Source organism: Pongo pygmaeus, chromosome 21, assembly GCF_028885625.2.
Source record: "Pongo pygmaeus isolate AG05252 chromosome 21, NHGRI_mPonPyg2-v2.0_pri, whole genome shotgun sequence".
Classification (NCBI taxonomy): domain Eukaryota; kingdom Metazoa; phylum Chordata; class Mammalia; order Primates; family Hominidae; genus Pongo; species Pongo pygmaeus.
Window position 1 is genome coordinate 40,586,269 of NC_072394.2, and position 16,964 is coordinate 40,603,232.

Here is a 16,964-nt window from a genome sequence, read left to right on the forward strand (position 1 = left end):
TACTACCGTCATGCCCATTTTACATACGATGGAACTGTGGTTCAGAGGAGTTAAGTGATTTACCTAAGGACACACAGCTGGTAAGAAGCAGAGCTAGGATCTGAACCCAGGCCTTGACTTCAGAATCTGTGCTCTCTCTCTGTTTTTTTTTTTTTTGTTTTTTTTTTTTTTGAGAGAGGATCTTGCTCCATTGCCCAGGCTGGATTGCAATGGCGCAATCGTAGCTCATTGCAGCCAACCTCCTGGGGTCAAGCGATCTTCCTGCCTCAGCCTCCTGAGTAGCCAAGACTCCAGGCACACACAACCATGCCTGCTAATTTTTATTTTATTTTATTTTTTTGTAGAGACAAGGTCTCACTATATTGCCCAGGCTGGTCTCAAACTCCTGGCCTCAAACAATCCTCATGTCTCGAGTCTACATTCTTAGCCAGTGTGTGATGCTAACCCATTCTCATAAGCACCATCATCAGCCTGGCAACAATCATCAACATTTTCTGGCCTTAAATTTTTAAGATTTTTGTTTTAGATTTATTTTACTTTTTTGGTTTTAAATTACTCGATATTCCCCCTCTGTATTTTAGAACACGCTTTCTTTCTTGACACTGATATTACTGTTAGGATCCAGTTATTACTGGCTAATATTTGCCAAGAGCGACACTGGGCCAGGTTCTGTGCTGAGTGGCTTCATGTCACACCCACTCTAGGAGGAAGGTCTTGATGTTGTCCCCATTTTCCAGACGAGGAAACTGAGGTTCAGAAAGAAGTCATTTGCTCAAGGTCACAGAGCAAGTGGTGGGAGGGAGGGGGTTTTTAACTCAGGTTAAAAATCCTGAGTTTTTGAGGACGTGGGCTCCAGTGACCAAGTTCTCAGCCCTCAGCCCATGCAGTCTCCCCAGTGATAGCCCTTGATCCTAACAACCACCGGAGGGATGGCTATTGGATAAAGGACCGGAGAGGGTGGTCACAGGCTCTAGGCCACATAGCGCATTGAGAGTGTTGGTGGCAGGGGCAGGACCAGGGCAGGGATGTCCTGATTCCTACTCCGGTGCTCTTTGTGCCCCCTCCCAGGGCTCATGACCCACATCCCAGCGTGCAGCTCACCTGTGCAGGCCACGGCGGCGAAGACCCAGCACTGGCCGTACTTGACGCGCTGGCAGCCGTGGTTCTTCCAGCGCCGCAGGATGTCCACGCTGCCGATCCAGGACATGGGGCTGATGCCGTCCCCGTAGTTGTTGTCCCAGCGTCCCAGCAGCACACCCTGGTCATCGTTGCAGTTGACCTGCAACCAGTGGGGCAGCACGGGGACTGAGTCTGGGATGGGGTGATGGCTGTGCCGCCTGGGTGAGCCTGAGTACAGCAGGGGTGAAAGCTGGGGAGGGGAGCTCCAGGGTGAGGAAAGAGCAGGTGCAAAGGGGCCATGGTGTGACAGACTGTGGTGTGCGGCAGATGGTGGGGGCTGGAGCCAGGGGACAGGAGGGAGATGGGGAAAAAGGAGGTGGGCCAGGGTCAAGGTCTTGAACGCGAATGCTGGGGATGCGACTGTCCTGTGAACACAGGATTGCTCGGGAGTGACATGGTGTGATCTAAGTTTTTACAAAGACCCGCTTGGGTCCCCCACCCCAGATTGTGTCGTTCCCCCTAAACTCCCATTACTTCGAGAATAAAATCAGCCTCCTGACCATGATCCAAGAGGCGCTTCTGGTCTCACCCCCTGCCCACTTCTGCAGCTTCCTCTGCACCCACGGGCCCTGCTCACTCCACTCCAGGCACACTGGCCTCTCTTCCTTCTGCAAACCTGCCAAAGTCGCTCCCTTCTCAGGGCCTTTGCACAGCTGTGCCCTCTGCCTGGAATGCCCTTCTCCTGGGTACCACCTTAGGGAGCCCCTCAGCCCCTCCCTGAGCCTGGCCCCGCAGTCCGACGCTCTCACACCTCGGGTTCCTTCAGAGCGTGCACCGTCATTTATGAACCATATGAACTGCCTGCTCGTTCATATGGTATTTTGGTTAGTGTCTGTCTCCTCTCTCCTACCCTCTATAACACAGTCTCCATAAAGCTAGAGATCACACAGGACTTGTACACAGCTGTCTCCCCAGTGCTTAGGACATAAGTGGTACTTGATAAATATTTACTGAAGAAATGAATAAATTAATTGCTCTGGGGGACCCCATAGCATCACCCTCATCTGTGAAAATCCTATCTTTCCAATATAAGGTCTTTTCCCCAAGACTTACCCATCTCCCGGGTCCCCCACCGCACCTAGACTGTGTCTCCACTGCGAGGGAGGGGCCTGCGGGAGCCCCCTGCAGGCCCCACCCCTGGATGGGCCATGCCACTCACTCACCATGCCGCTCACCACCCGGCCCACGTAGATGGGGCTGCTGCGGCGGGAGCAGTCACGGCCGGCGTTCTTCAGGAACTTGGGGTTGACATCTAGAAGCATCAGGCAGATGTCTAGGATCCCATCTTCAAACTGTGTCAGAGGAAACAAGAGGAGAAAGAGGGAGCTGGGAAGGCACCTCCTCCAGGAAGCCTTCCTTGAAGCCTCCAGCAGCTGTTTCCCACTCTGTCCCACACAGCAGACTGGGACGCTCCGGCCGAGTCTACCAAATCTCTCTGGTGGCAGCTTCTCTTGGCCCAGGAGGGAATGGAGTGGGACAATGACTGGGTGAGCCATGAGTGTGTGACAAAGAGGGTGACAATCTTCATCCAGGGCCTGGCTGAGGAGACCTGGGAATCTGGAGCAGGAGCCCATGGAGTGGGCAGCCCGGTGTCCCTGGGGCTCCCCCTCAGAGTCACCTTGGGCCCTGTCACTGTCCCTTTCTCCTCTTGCTCAGCCAAATCTCCCACTTCCCCAAGACATGACCCACCCTGCAGAGCTGATGTCAGCCCCCTCGTCCCCCTCCAACCCAGCCCACACACGCTGCTCTGATGGGAACTGAGACAGATTCTAAATACAGAAATCCAGTCCCATCACTCTTCTGTTTCAACCGTATCCACAGTAAAACCTAGACTTCACCGTGCAACCTACAAGGCCCTTCACGATCTGCTCCCATCCCCTCTTTGACCTCATCTCTCACCATTCACACCCACACTCACTCTGCCCAGGCTCACTGCCCCAGGGCCCTTGCATGTGCTATTTCTCTGCTCAGAATGCTCTTCCTGCTACTCTCTGCAGGGCTCACACCTCCTCATCCTTGCCATTCAAATGTCATCCTTCTCAAAAGCAGGACCCCTTCTTGCCACCTTCCATTGGACCACCCACCTCCAGGGGCCCTTCTGTCTGCTCTTTTCCCCCCACCTCTGTGGTCCTTTCCTGGGCCAGATCTCCCTCCAAGCTGCACAACAGCCTTCCATGGTGTGAACCCTCTGTGGCTCCCTATTGCCATCAGCCTGATGTTCAGGGCTGTTCCACAACCTGGACACTGCTGGCTTCTCCCACCTCATCTCTTGGGGCTCCTTCACACACAAGGTATGCCCCAAGCTGCAACATACCTCTCAGGCACGACATAAACTTTCCAACCTCTGAGCTTTCACTTGCATAGTTCCCTTGGCCTAGTATATTGTGCACACACCTCCTTGCATGGCAAACTCCTATTTGTTCTTCAAAGCCCAGCTCAAATATTCCCTACTTCAGGAAGTACCCCCTGATCCCCATAGGCTGTTATTCCTTCCTTCCTCTAGGTCTCATCTTCCTGGACTGTGATCACCTCCAGAAGCTTTGCAAGGGCCATGTCCCACAGCCCAGCACAAGCCCGGATACAAAACAGGACCCTGGGGGCCGGGCGCGGTGGCTCACGCCTGTAATCCCAGCACTTTGGGAGGCCGAGGCGGGCGGATCACGAGGTCAGGAGATCGAGACCATCCTGGTTAACACGGTGAAACCCCATCTCTACTAAAAAAATACAAAAAAATTAGCCGGGTGTGGTGGCGGGCACCTGTAGTCCCAGCTACTCGGGAGGCTGAGGCAGGAGAATGGCGTGAATCCAGGAGGCGGATCTTGTAGTGAGCTGAGATTGCACCACTGCACTCCAGCCTGGGCGACAGAGCGAGACTCCGCCTCAAAAAAAATAAAAAATAGGACCCTGGGAAATAAAGGAAGAACTTGACTTTGTTCTCCTTCTCAGGAGAGAATAAAAAGCCATGAAAACTCAGAGCCAATTCATTTTCTGATGTATTTTATGCATCACGGTCATACCACCATTTCATTTATATCCCACAGCAGGCTACGGGGTTGCTGAGCAGATAGTTTTGCAATTATCATCGTGATATTCAGATGAGAAAACTTTGGTCAGAGCCAGAGATCATACAGGGAATATTTCCCTATGGTTTCAGGGTAGGACCCTCCCTAGAGGGTCATTGAACATTGAATCCTGACCCAGAGGCTGCTGGGGGAAGCCTCAGGGTGAACCCCACCTCAGGAGGCCAATACCTCCTAACACACCAGGAGGTTGAGTGGCCATGGGTGCAATGGTTCTTGCTTTGTGAGTTTTCCCAGCAGAGTCTCAAGAATTTTTACAGGTGGCTGGATGATAAATGAAATTTATCATCACCGGTTTAGAGAAGCAGCCCAGGCTGGCCGGCTGGGGAGTGAGAAACCACGTGAAACAGATGAGCCATCGGCTGAGCCAGATGGTACGAGCCCAGAGGTCAGGCTGGCTTTACTGACTCCAGCCAAGCCCAGCCTAGACAGCCATGCATGGCTGACCCACAGACTTGTGAGAAATAATAAGTGATTGTTATTTTTAGCCCCTAAATTTCAGGCTTGTTATGTAGCAGCAGCTAACAGATACAACCAGATCAGCAGTTCCCAAAGTATGGTTACTAGACAAGCAGCATCAGCATCACCTGGGAACTTGTTTGAAGAGCAAATTCTCACCCCCTAGCGTTTTAACACCCTATCTCAGTGATCCTGAGAACCACTGATCTGGGTGAGGGTTTAAAGCCTCTTCTTAGCACATGCCTAGCACACAGGGCTCACCCTAGCACAACTCCAAGTACTGCCTATTGTTTCAATACATGAGCTTTACTGTTCCCTCTTCCCCCTCTCAGGATACCAACCAACTTCACAGCTCCCAAAGGCTCTCCTAGTTCTTTCTCCATCTTGAATCCAGGGCCACCGCCTTTGCTGTGTGACCTCAGGGCAGCCTTGGCCCTCTCTGAACCTTCAGCTGTTTCAGGGCCTTTGCATCCCTGACAGCATGAAGTGGGTGACTCTGTGACTCACTCCCACCTGTGAAGCTTTGGCTGCCCCCAGACACAGGGCGGGGCACACAGAAGGGCCTGAGATGGTTGGGAGAGACAGGGTGTGGCCCCTACCTGCCCAAAATTCCAAGGTATGTTCTTGATGAACTTGGCTGAGCCCTGGTAGATAAAGCCCTGCTGGGTGAGGACGTACTCCTGCCGCTCCTCTTCCGAGTCCAGGTACACAGCATCCGCTGCAGGCAGGAAGAAAGGGACCTCAGCTCTGGGTCTGTGGAGGCCCAGAGTCCCTGCAAATCTGGAGTCAAGGGTGCCAATTCCCTAGGCCAAGCCAGTGTCTCAGGTATCCATCCTTCTTTTAATTAGAAAAAGTAACCATTAATGAATAATCCCACATCAATGAGATAAGGTGTTATCGGTTAGTGACAACAAAGGATGCCATTTCTCCAACACTTGCCGTGTGCCAGGACCAGTGATAAATGTATGACCTGTATTAATAAATTTAATCTCCAGAAGAGCCTTATGAGGAAGGGATCCTTGAAAGCCCCATTTTAAAGACCAGAAAACTAAGGCTCAGGAATATTTTATAGCTAGGAAAACTGAGACTAAAGACAGAGGAGCACTGGACCAGGAGTCAGGAAACTCCTGATCCTCACTTGCTGTGTGACCCTGGGTAGGCTACTTTGCCTTCTCTGCCCACCTTAACACCTCACTGTGTCAGCCCAAAATGCAGATCTGAAAGGTGCTTTGGAAACGAAAGCCCTGAGGTAGCATGAGGGAGGCGCATGATTCAAGGCAGAGAGAACTCAGTAGCAGAGGGGAAGGCCAAGAAAGGGTTCCTGCAGCTCAGGAGAGGTGGGGTCCTGTCCAGCTTGAGAGAGTCACAGAGGGCTCCCTGGAGGAGGTGGCATCTGAATGTTGTCTTGAAAAATGATTAAGGTTTAGAGAGTTGGAACCTGGAGGGTGGCATTCTAAGCAGAGGACCAGAAAGCACAAAGCTTTGGCTGCTGGAAAATGCAGGGTATTTAGTTGTCTGTGGCCAGTGAGGGGAGAAGAGGGGGCTGAGGAAGTTGGGGCCAGATGGTAGGAGCCCAAAGGTCAGGCTGGCTTTACTGACTCCACTTAACCGGTGAAGAAACTGAGGCCAAGAAGGGGCAATCTGGAGCCCCATTATGACTTTGGTGAGTCTCAGGCACTCTTGACTTCATGCATTCCTTCCTCCATTAGAAAAAAAGGAATTGAATGTTATGACTGCCTTGGTTAATGACATCTATCTCAATATTACATATTAAAACCTATTATTCAACTTAAATGTTCATTTTTTCCTCCTGATTTTAAATTAAATTAAAACATGTTCACGGGCCCTTAAAAGTTTCTTGGGCCCCAGGCACTGTGCCTGCCGGGTCTAATGGAGAAGCTGGCCTGGGAAGGAAGCAGCTGCTGGACCCTCAGACCCCTGGGCTTTGCCATGCCCATCTGCAGTGACCAGCAGCCCCCACTTTCATCATAGTGAGGAAAAATGGGAAAGAGGCCAAGTCTGTTGTGTATTCTGATCTTTGGCTCTGGAAACTTCTATAAAAATTAACCTTGAAGTCAATGAACTATAATGGCTCTGCAGCAGCTGGGGGGTGTGGGATAAAGAATGAAAGAGAAAGAAGAACCCACAGTGTTTCAACATTAGAATGAGTGTCAGCACTTGTTGAATTGTCCCCACCCCAGCTCAGGATGCCAAGACTGTGACGTCCCCAGCTCAGGTCTCCATCTGGTAAAGGTGGAGGCACTGGGGACGTGAAGCCTTGCATATAACTGGCACTCGATCATATTGGTCTTGGAACTGACATACAGGAGGGTCCCATTTTCCAGGCAGACCCGGCCCTTTCCCACCCATCAGACTGATTTCCTCCCCCAGCGCCCCTGCGCTCACCCCAGCCCAACTTCCTGCCTCTGCATCACCAGCTCCACAGCTCCCGCCCCGGGATGTGGGTCACTTTAGTCACTGTGCCACTTGGCTGACCGCCACTCCAACCCGCCGCCGGGTGAGGCCAAGCAGGAGGAAGGGGACCATCCCCCAGAACTGCGCTTCCCATTCCCTGAACTCTGAAACCTTGTGGTGTGGATGAGGGTGGAGACACCGGCGTGTTCCTGTCCTGTTGGCAGAGCTGCCAACTAGTTGCTACCCTCTGCAGATTGACTAAAATTCAAAACAAACCTATGGGGCCGGGGGGATCCAGTAAGGCCACTTCTGTCCCCAGAAATCATTCCGTTGGCCACAGGGTCTGAAGCAAGGGTGCTCATTGACGCACGGTCCCTGCGTGCCATGAGCCTCCGGGCACAACCTCCCGTCCATCAGTGGGGGCTGGACCATCCACATGGGCAAGACACAGGACACTCGAGGCCCTTAGAAAGAATGAGCAGATGTGGCCGGGCGTGGTGGCTCATGCCTGTAATCCTAGCACTTTGGGAGGCCGAGGTGGGCAGATGACCGGAGGTCAGGAGTTTGAGACCAGCCTGGCCAACATGGTGAAACTCTGTCTCTACTAAAAATACAAAAATTAGCCCGGCGTGGTGGTGCATGCCTGTAGTCCCAGCTACTCAGGAGGCTGAGGCATGAGAATCATTTCAACCCGGGAGGCAGAGGTTGCAGTGAGGCGAGATTGTGCCGCTGCACTCCAGCCTGGGTGACAGAGAGAGCCTTGGTCTCAAAAAAAAAAAAAAAAAAGAAAAGAAAAAAAAAAAGAATGAATGAGCAGATGTATGCAGACCAATGTGGACAGAGCCTCACGGTGTGTTGCGAGGGGAAGAAATCAAGTTGTAGGTTAATGTATATGGTGGGATCCTTTTATGTTTGTGATAGAGAGACAGAGACCTATAAAATACAGCAATTTCTCCAGGCACATACAGACTGACCTAAGGAGGTGAGCCCCCGTAAAATATCTAACAATGGTGTCCCCCAAGGAGGAGGGGTCAAAGGGGGAGGCCGTTTCTCTGTAGTCTTGAAGCCCTCCCCTTCCCTACCCTTTTTTTGAGACAGAGTCTTGCTCTGTCACCCAGGCTGGAGTGCAGTGGCACAGTCCCAGCTAACTGCAGCCTCAACCTCCTGGACTCAAGCGATCCTCCCACCTTAGCCTCCTGAGTAGCTGGGACTACAGATGTGTGTCATCACATCAAGCTAATTTTTGTATTTTTTATAGAGACGGTGGGTTTCGCCATGTTGGCCAGGCTGGTCTTGAACTCCTGCCTCAAGTGATACCCCTGCCTCAGCCTCCCAAAGTGCCGGGATTACAGGTGTGGGATTACAGGCATGGGATTACACTGCACCTGGGCTTGAAGCTTTTCTAAAGAGAATGCTGTCATGGTTTACTGTTATACTGGGAAATAAAAATCAAAATATGGAAAGGCGAAAAATTTTAAAAACTTTCTGCTCAAATATAAAATGCCTCAAAATAGAGAAGAAAAAAGATAAAGCAGTGGGCCAGCAAGAAGGTGGTTGTCTAACAGCCAGGAGGCCAGAATTTCTGCCCTTTTGAGGAGGGACACCCGATTCCCAGGAGGGGCCTGGCCCATGACGCTTCTCTCCCTGCTTTGTTTCATTAGAGCAGGAAGGAAACAGATTATTAGATCTGACTGCCTTGCTAGTTAGATGGGAATATCGAGGCCTGGGGAGGTGACAGGCAACCCCTGCCTCCTCCTCCTTGCTCAAGTCAGTTTCCTTTGTTCCAAGCTCTCCACTCTGACTTTCTAGTTTTGTCCAAGGTTGTCCACTTATTTATTCAAAGAGCTTCCAAAGGCCACTTAACCACTCTGAGCCTCAGTTTCCTGTGTGTGAAGTGGGGATGTGTCATCTCTCCCTTGGGACTGTCGAGAGGCCTGACTGAGATAGTGTGTAAGGAGGCAGCTGGACGCTCAAACTGCTCCTACTCACCCACCTCCCCCATCCCTCCCCCCAACCTCACCTCCCGGTTTCCCTTCCCCAAACCAGTCTGGGTGAGATTTAAAACAGGGCCTCCCACCTCGGCCAGGCATGGTGGCTCACGCCTGTAATCCCAGCACTTTGGCAGGCTGAGGCGGGTGGATCACCTGAGGTCAGTAGCTCGGGACCAGCCTGGCCAATGTGGTGAAACTCCGTTTCTACTACAAATACAAAAATTAGCCAGGCGTGGTGGCACATGCCTGTAATCCCAGCTACCAGGGAGGCTGAGGCAGGAGGATTGCTTGAACCTGGTGGGCAGAGGTTGCAGTAAGCTGAGATCGTACCATTGCACTCCAGCCCAGGCAACAAGAGCAAAACTCCATCTCAAAAACAAAACAAAACAAAAAACACAAAAAAAACAGGGCCCCATGAAACAGAACCAGGACATAGTGCCCGGGCCTAGGCATCAGCTGGGCACCCTATTCCTGATGTGGGGCCTTTGAAACCAAGTCACCGCCAAGCCCCAGTTCACAGTGGTCTGGGAATATACAGGCCTCAAACAGCGAGTGAAGTCCCTCGGTAAATATGTGGAATTGGGCATATTATTCTGCTTCTTCTTATTTTTATTTTTTTAGAGACAGGGTCTTACTCTGATATCCAGCCTGGAGTTCAGTGACGTAATCATAGCTCACTGCAGCCTCGACTTCCTGGACACAAGTGATCCTCCCACCTCAACCTCCCAATTAGCTGGGACCACAGGCGTGCACTACCACACCCAGCTACTGTTAAATTTTTTTTTTGTAGAGACAGGGTCTTGCTCTGTTGCCCAGGCTGGTCTTTAACTCCTGGCTTGCTCAAGTGATTCTCCCTCCTCAGCCTCTCAAAGAACCGAGATTAGAGGCATGGATCACTGAGCCCAGCCTCATTTTGTTTCTATAAACAGGGATAACAGGAGTACTCATGTCTAGAGGGTTTTGTGAGGCTGGAGCACAGTGGGCTTCACTCAGTCCACTTTGATGTGTGTCTCTTATCCCCTGTTCTTCCCACCTCCAGTAGCCTCCTCCATGGGCGGATCCAGCCCTGCCCACCCCAACGCTATGAGTGGATGGCGTGTGGCTCACCTGGGCACCAGGAGTTGAAGAGCAAGATGAAGTGGCCCAGCACAAAGCTGGATCCCTGGTAGCCAGTGGAGGCCTCCAGGCTGAGGCGATACAGGCCGATGGGGGCGTCGGCCGGGGTGGTGAGCTGCAGCGAGAGAGTGCAGTCTTGCTGGTCCACCACGGTGGCTGTCCAGTCACCCTCCTCCACAGCATCTCGTAGTGGAAAACGGGCCTTTGTCCCGGCCTCCTGGCTAGGGGCTGGGCCTGTGGAGGGAGAAGCAGTAGCCGCGAGCTAGGGGTGGCAGGGCTGGCAGGGCAGGGCACCTACCTGGGGTCCCCGGTTTGGGCTCCAGGCCTAGTTCTGCCACTGACCACTGAAATAACTTTGGCAAGAAGTTTTGTCTCCCTGAGCCTCAGTTTCCTCATCTGTAAAGGGGGGCTCAGAACTCCAGCCTTTCGGGGTGGTTTTGTGGGAATGCATAAAAAAGCCACAGGCATACAGCATGTCCTCAACTAGAGAGTCCTCCTGAGAGAGGGGCCATGCGGCCCGGAGCCAAGGCTCAGTTCCACTGCTTTGCAATGACGTGACTCGGGACAAGCCCATCCCTCTCTCTGGGATCACCTGGCCCATTTGTGTAGCATAGACAAGGATTAGGCAAGATGCCCCAGGGCCCTCCTTTCCTGCCTAAATCCTCTACCTGCTAGCGTCCCGCTTTTTCTCTCAGAGAAGGAAGCCCAGATGCTGAGCAGGAAGGGACCTCGGTCCTCTGAGAGCCCCTTGCTGTAGGCCAGCGGAGGATGCTGGCTGGCCCACACAGTCTCTAGGTGTCTGTCTCCCCAAGCCCCCCAACTGCTGTCCCCCCATCTCCATAGGCAGTTCCGAGATGCTGGTCATAACCACCCCTCACCTTCCTACAGCTTTTTACACTTCATGAAGCACCTGCTTCCTTTGAGACCCCTTGCCCAGGTGAGAAAACTAAGGCTCAGAGCAAAGGGGTCTCTCAAGGATATCCTAGGAGTTTGTGGCAAAGGTCGCATCTGAAGTGGGTCTGTAGCTCTCGGTTGTCTTCTACGGTGCCTCTCCTTCCCAAAGAGGACGCTCCCCGGCTGGGTTCTCAAAGGCACAGTGATGGGCACACTCTCAAAGCAGCTGCTTTTCCAGGTGGAAGGGAGGGCCCGCCCCCACAGGCAGGTCTGAGTCATGGGCAGGGCGAGGAGGGGCTGGTCACTTTCTGGACATGGGTGGTGGAGAAGAGACAGAGGATGTTCTCTGCCTGGCTGGGTGGGTGCCCAGGAGAGTTTATTTTTATTCTTCCATCTCCCTCCCTGCAGCTCTGCCCACCCACTGCGGACATTATTGGGGCCTGCTCACCCAGGGGCTCCCTCTCAGCCCCCAGCCCCCTCCTCCCTGCCAGCCAGCCCCACCCACACCCAGCTCAAATGTAACATGAACTAACAGGCACGACACAGGCCTCTCAGGCCCTGTCCAAGTGCCAGGGGTCGACTGGAAGCCTTTGAATGCTCCCTGACTTCCAGAGCTGGCATTTGGGGAGGAGCCATGCAGGCCTGGGGTCCCAGACCCACCCTAGGTCTGGTTCCCTGACTCTGCCCCTGAGCACTGTGTGACCTGGGCCACATCACCAGCCCTCTCTGATCTGCTTTCTTATCCAAGAAGAAAACAGGCTTAGCCCACATGCCTGGGAGGGTCCAATCTCAGGTTCGAAACTGGCTCTATGAACTTGGACAAGTTACTTAGCTTCTCTATGCCACAGTTTTCTGATCTGTAAAATGGGCCAGTGGCAGTGCCTCCCTATAAGGTTGTTGTGAAGCTTAAAGAGGACAGGAGGCATGCAAAACATCCCACAAGGCACCTGGTGTATAGTAAGTGCTCAGGAAATCATAGTTAGTCTTGTTCAGTTTTCATGAAGGCCTCCTGGCTCTGTTTAGAGGGTTCCGTGAGAGAGTTCATAGAAAGCATTTTGAACAGTGACCAGCTCACAGTAATCATGCAGGAAATGTGAGCTATCATCAGTGTTATTAAAAGGGGCCATTAAAAGTCTGAATTCTCAGGCCAAATAGCAGATTGTGAGGACTGGAGTGGAATGTAGAAATTGTCTAGTTCGATTGAAGAACTTCACAGATATGGAAACTGAGGTTGAGAGGGGTGGCGCTGGGGTGACCAAGCATCACAGTTTGCTCAGGACAGCCTCAGTTTATGCCTGTGGTCCCAGCATAATTCTTAAGGGTGCTCCTTCCAATCTCAGAAATGTCCCTGCTCGGAGGATCAATGATCTGGTCTCTGTAGCAACAGGCCTGGGCCAGGTCCCATCACCACTGTCGCTGTTGACATGTCACCCTTGGGGACAAGTCAGGAAACGCATTTCCCTTTCTCTCAATCTTGGGGCAGCCATGCACACACACTCACACACCCTTTTCTTCCCAGATCCCGGGGGAACAGGAGAAGGACAGGCTGTCCCACGGTCCACCCGCTGCTCACGTAAGCTGGCTTCACAGATTCCTTGGCTGCGGTTCTGCACCATCCTCTTTGTGGGACCAGAGGCTCCATGAGGACCATTCTGGGCCCAAATGACCACAGGGAGCCTAGGGGTCCTGGCCACTATCCCAGACCACGGTGGCCGGGCTGGGATGGGGTGGGTGGGCAGAACCTTCCAGAGTAAAGCCTTCTATCAGCCTCATAAGGGTTCCTTTCACTCCTCCAGGCTGACTTCACTCCCACTGTGACTGCCACAGCCCCTCAAACCCCGACCCCACCTTGGAGGGAACTTTATCCCTCTGACAAAGATGACATTTGTCTAGTGTGGCCTGGACCCCATAACAGAGTCTGTCGGGTCTCAAACTGTCTGGGTGAAAACACACAACATCTAAGAGTGTGTGGGGTCAGGACACATGCTCCATTCGCTGAGTGACCTCAGCCAGCTCTCCTGCTTCTCTGGGCCTCAGTTTCCCATCACAAGCTAGAATGTTCCCACACAGGAGCAGAGTCACCTGGCCAGGCCTTGAGCCGGGCGCTGACCCAGGCCAGGCCTGGAGTTGGGGAAGGGCCCGGTTTCCTGGTATTGTCCCTCAGGCTTCCCCAGGCCCAGGGAATTTCTTGGTTGCTTGGACAGGGAAGCTGTTTGCACTCTGTACTCAGAGATCTGGGCTCTTCCGTGGCTGCCTACAGGGGCTGCGGAAGTGACCAGGGCAGGTTGGTTATGGTTTGAGATAAGTTGTTGGAGACTGGAGGACAGAGATTAGCTTGCTGAGGTGGGAAGGTCAGCAGCGGCCCTTCACCCAATCCCAAACTCAGGGCCCTAATTACCTAACACTACGCTGCCCAGACAATTGGAGAAGGAGAAATAAGAAAGGGGATGTCTGGAGAGTGAAAGAAGAGGAAAGAAGGCAGCCTTATCCTCAGCGAACGAACGCAGGAGCAGAAAAGCAAATCCCCCATGTTCTCACTTATACATGGGAGCGAAATGACGAGAACACATGGACGCATAGAGGGAAACAACACACAGTGGGGCCTCCTTGAGGGTGGAGGGTGAGAGGAGGGAGAGGAGCAGAAAAAATAACGCTTGGGTACTAGACTTAGCACCTGGGTGACAAAATAATCGGTACCACAAACCCCCGTGACACGAGTTTACTGATATAACAAACCTGCACATGTACCCGTGAACCTAAAATAAAAGTTTTAAAAAAGAAAGAAAGAAAAATAAATAAAAAAGAAAGTAGAAATCACAGGCTGCCCAAGCCAGCAGCTCATCTACCATTCCATTTCACAGAGGAACACACTGAGCCCTGGCAGGCACTTGTGATAAATGCGCCTGCTGCAGGGACATAGGGATGAAAAGCCTCACTCTGCAGTCGGGGTTTGAAGCCTTCTGTGTCCCTGACTCACTGTGTAACTGACCCTCCTGAGCCAGTGACTTGACCTTTCTGAGCCTCAGCTTTCCCATCTGCAAAATGGAGTCCTTTATAACTTCTAAGCTGCGAGGATTCAAGACAAGCATGCATTCAGTGGATGCCCCATAGATGTTGTGATTTTCACTATCACAAGTCTGACTCTTCTCAGGCCACCAGACCCAGCCCTTAATTGCCATGTACCCTAACTTTCCACTTCGTAGAGGGGGAAACTGAGGCTGGAGGGTCAGAGACTTGCTGGGGGCTCCTTGGCTCTGTTAGCAAGAGACCTTTGGGGGCCAGTGTGCTTGTGGGGGAGCCCCTGGGCGGTGGGTGTGTCTCCACCAGGAGGGCAGGGGCAGGGAGGAGAAGGACGGAGGAGCTATCCGAGGCTAGCCTGCAGTCCCCATGATAAGCCTTATCAACGGCCTTCTAGTTCAATGCAGGCCTCAGCCAAGGAATGCTTGCTACCATCTCTGCCCTCGGAGACTTCAGAAAGAGCTGGCCTTTCCCAACCCGAGTCCTAGCCAGGTGGCCCCTCACTGACCTCAAGGGAGTGGCTGCCACCGGAAACCAGCCTCACTGATTCAGCATTTGAGGCCATTTTCCCAGGAATGGCCAACAAAGAAAATTGGCACCACTCGTGGGGATGAGACGCCTGGGGACTTGGCGTCCCTTTACCTATCCCTGGGGCCCCAGTACAAAGATAAGCAACAGCTGTAAATATCTGCAGGCCCTCCCCCATAGCAGACACTTAACGACCTTCCAATGTGAGGGCTTTCAGATGATGAAACTCAGGCTCAGAGAGGTTAAGTAATTTGCCTAAGGTCACACAGCAGGTAGGCAGCCCAGCCTGCGCTAGAATCCTGGTCTTTCTGTCCAGCCCCGGAGATTGAGGCAGCCTCCTAATGCTTGGAGAATGAACTGCTGGGACCCAGAACTGCCCACACAGAAGGCTGAAACCAGCTGGGCTCTTTCTCTGCCACCCAGGCCTGATTTGGGCCTGATCCCAGTGCCTGGCTGGGTTGCATGGATTTCAGGCAGCAGAGGGATTAGAAAGGTGCTTTGATATGGGAAAGGGCAGACAGAATCTTTTTCTTTTTTCTTTTAAGGTGGTGTCTTGCTATGTTGTTCAGGCTGGATTCAAAGTCCTAGGCTCAAATGATCCTCTCACCTCAGCCTCCCAAATAGCTGGGATTACAGGCATGTACCACCATGCCTGGCTTGTGGATAGGATTTTTTTTTTTTTTTTTTTTTGAGACAGAGTTTCACTCTTGTTTCCCAGGCTGGAGTGTAATGGTGCGATCTCGGCTCACTGCAACCTCTGCCTCCCAGGTTCAAGCGATTCTCCTGCCTCAGCCTCCCAAGTAGCTGGGGTTATAGTCATGCGCCACCATGCCCGGCTAATTTGGTATTTTTACTAGAGACAGGGTTTCTCCACATTGGTCAGGCTGGTCTCGAACTCCTGACCTCTGGTGATCCGCCCTCCTCAGCCTCCCAAAGTGCTGGGATTACAAGTGTGAGCCACCGCGCCCAGCCTGTGGATGGGATCCTGATCAACTTTCCTGGTTGAAGGCTGACCTGCAACCCTGGTGATAATAGGCTTTCAGAAGCCCAGGGGTCCAGAGGCACAGACTTGCTCACAAAGCTGGTGGTCTGCCGTGACATCTCCTCCCTTTCTGGGCCTCAGTTCCCTCATCTCTAAAATGGGGCTGATGACAGGTGGCAATCTCCCAGGGAACAAAGAGGGTAAACTTATTTGTCCTGTTCTCTGTCAGGGTTCTGGGGCATGTCGGGGTGGAGAGGAGGTGGTGGTGGTGGTGGTGGTGGATTGGGGTTGCAGGTACTCACCGGTCACGACACTGAAGGTGAGACTGTCTACACTGGCCTCGTAGTTGCGGCCCTCAAAGTGCAGGGTCAGCCAGAAGGGCTGGCCCCGTCGTACCACCAGCTTCTCCCGGCACAGGTCGGCCGTGTGGTGGTCTCGGCCATTGGTCTCCAGCTCCAGATCACACCTCTCTAAGACCAGATCTACGGAAACAGAAGGAGACGCATGAGCCTCAGGGGCATCCTTCAGACCCCCAGTGACGCACCTGCCCTCCCTAGACATGGGGGCCTTGTGCCCTCTTACTCCCCACAAAGCACAGGCATTGTTTCGACTGACCTCTCTCCCCAGCCCTGGTCACACAGGGGCTGGGCGGGGCCCAATCTCCCTAACCCTTTTTTTTCTTTTTAGTTTAATGGAGAAAAGGTCTTGCTTTGTTGCCCAGGCTGGAGTGCAGAGGTGTGATCATAGCTCACTGTAGCCTTGAATTCCTGGGCTCAAGGGATCCTCCCACCCCAGCCTCCTGAGTAGCTGAGAGGACAGGCGTGCATCACTAATTTTTTCATTTATCAGTGAGCTGGGACTATAGGTATGTGCCCAGCTAATTTTTTCATTTTTGGTTTTGCCATGTTGCCCAGGCTGCTCTTGAACTCCTGGGCCAAGCGATGCTCCTGCCTTGACCTACCAAAGTGCAGGTGCGAGCCACAGTGCCCAGCTTTCCCTAAATCTTTTAATCACAAGGTTGTGACCCCCTGTGGCACTTCCTAGCTGTGTGACCTCCAGCAGCCATGGGAACAGCAGTATCTACCTCCCAGGGCTGGTGTGAGCATGAAATGAATTAATGCATGTAAAACACATAGTACAACGTCTGTTGTGTAATAAATACTCAATAAACACGAGCTATTCTATTGCTATCAGAGGTTTCTTTTGGTTTAAACAGGGGCAGTATTTGGTACAGGTCAATTACATGGGCTTTGCCTTTAGGTCCAATGTTCAATTTACAGGAAATACCCAGGGCTGAGGAAC

The 16,964-nt window shown here is 52.5% G+C and overlaps 1 protein-coding gene across 1 annotated transcript in view; it reads right to left on the reverse strand.

The window, feature by feature from the left end:
• TGM2 (transglutaminase 2) overlaps positions 1-16,964 on the reverse strand; it is a 36,969-nt gene that overhangs the window by 17,106 nt on the left and 2,899 nt on the right. The window contains exons 2-6 of the mRNA XM_054467814.2: positions 15,965-16,144; positions 10,232-10,474; positions 5,318-5,436; positions 2,343-2,471; positions 1,102-1,279 (exon numbers count right to left, since the gene is read on the reverse strand). Coding sequence (XP_054323789.1) covers positions 1,102-1,279; positions 2,343-2,471; positions 5,318-5,436; positions 10,232-10,474; positions 15,965-16,144 — 849 coding nt within the window. The remainder of the gene's footprint in view (positions 1-1,101; positions 1,280-2,342; positions 2,472-5,317; positions 5,437-10,231; positions 10,475-15,964; positions 16,145-16,964) is intronic.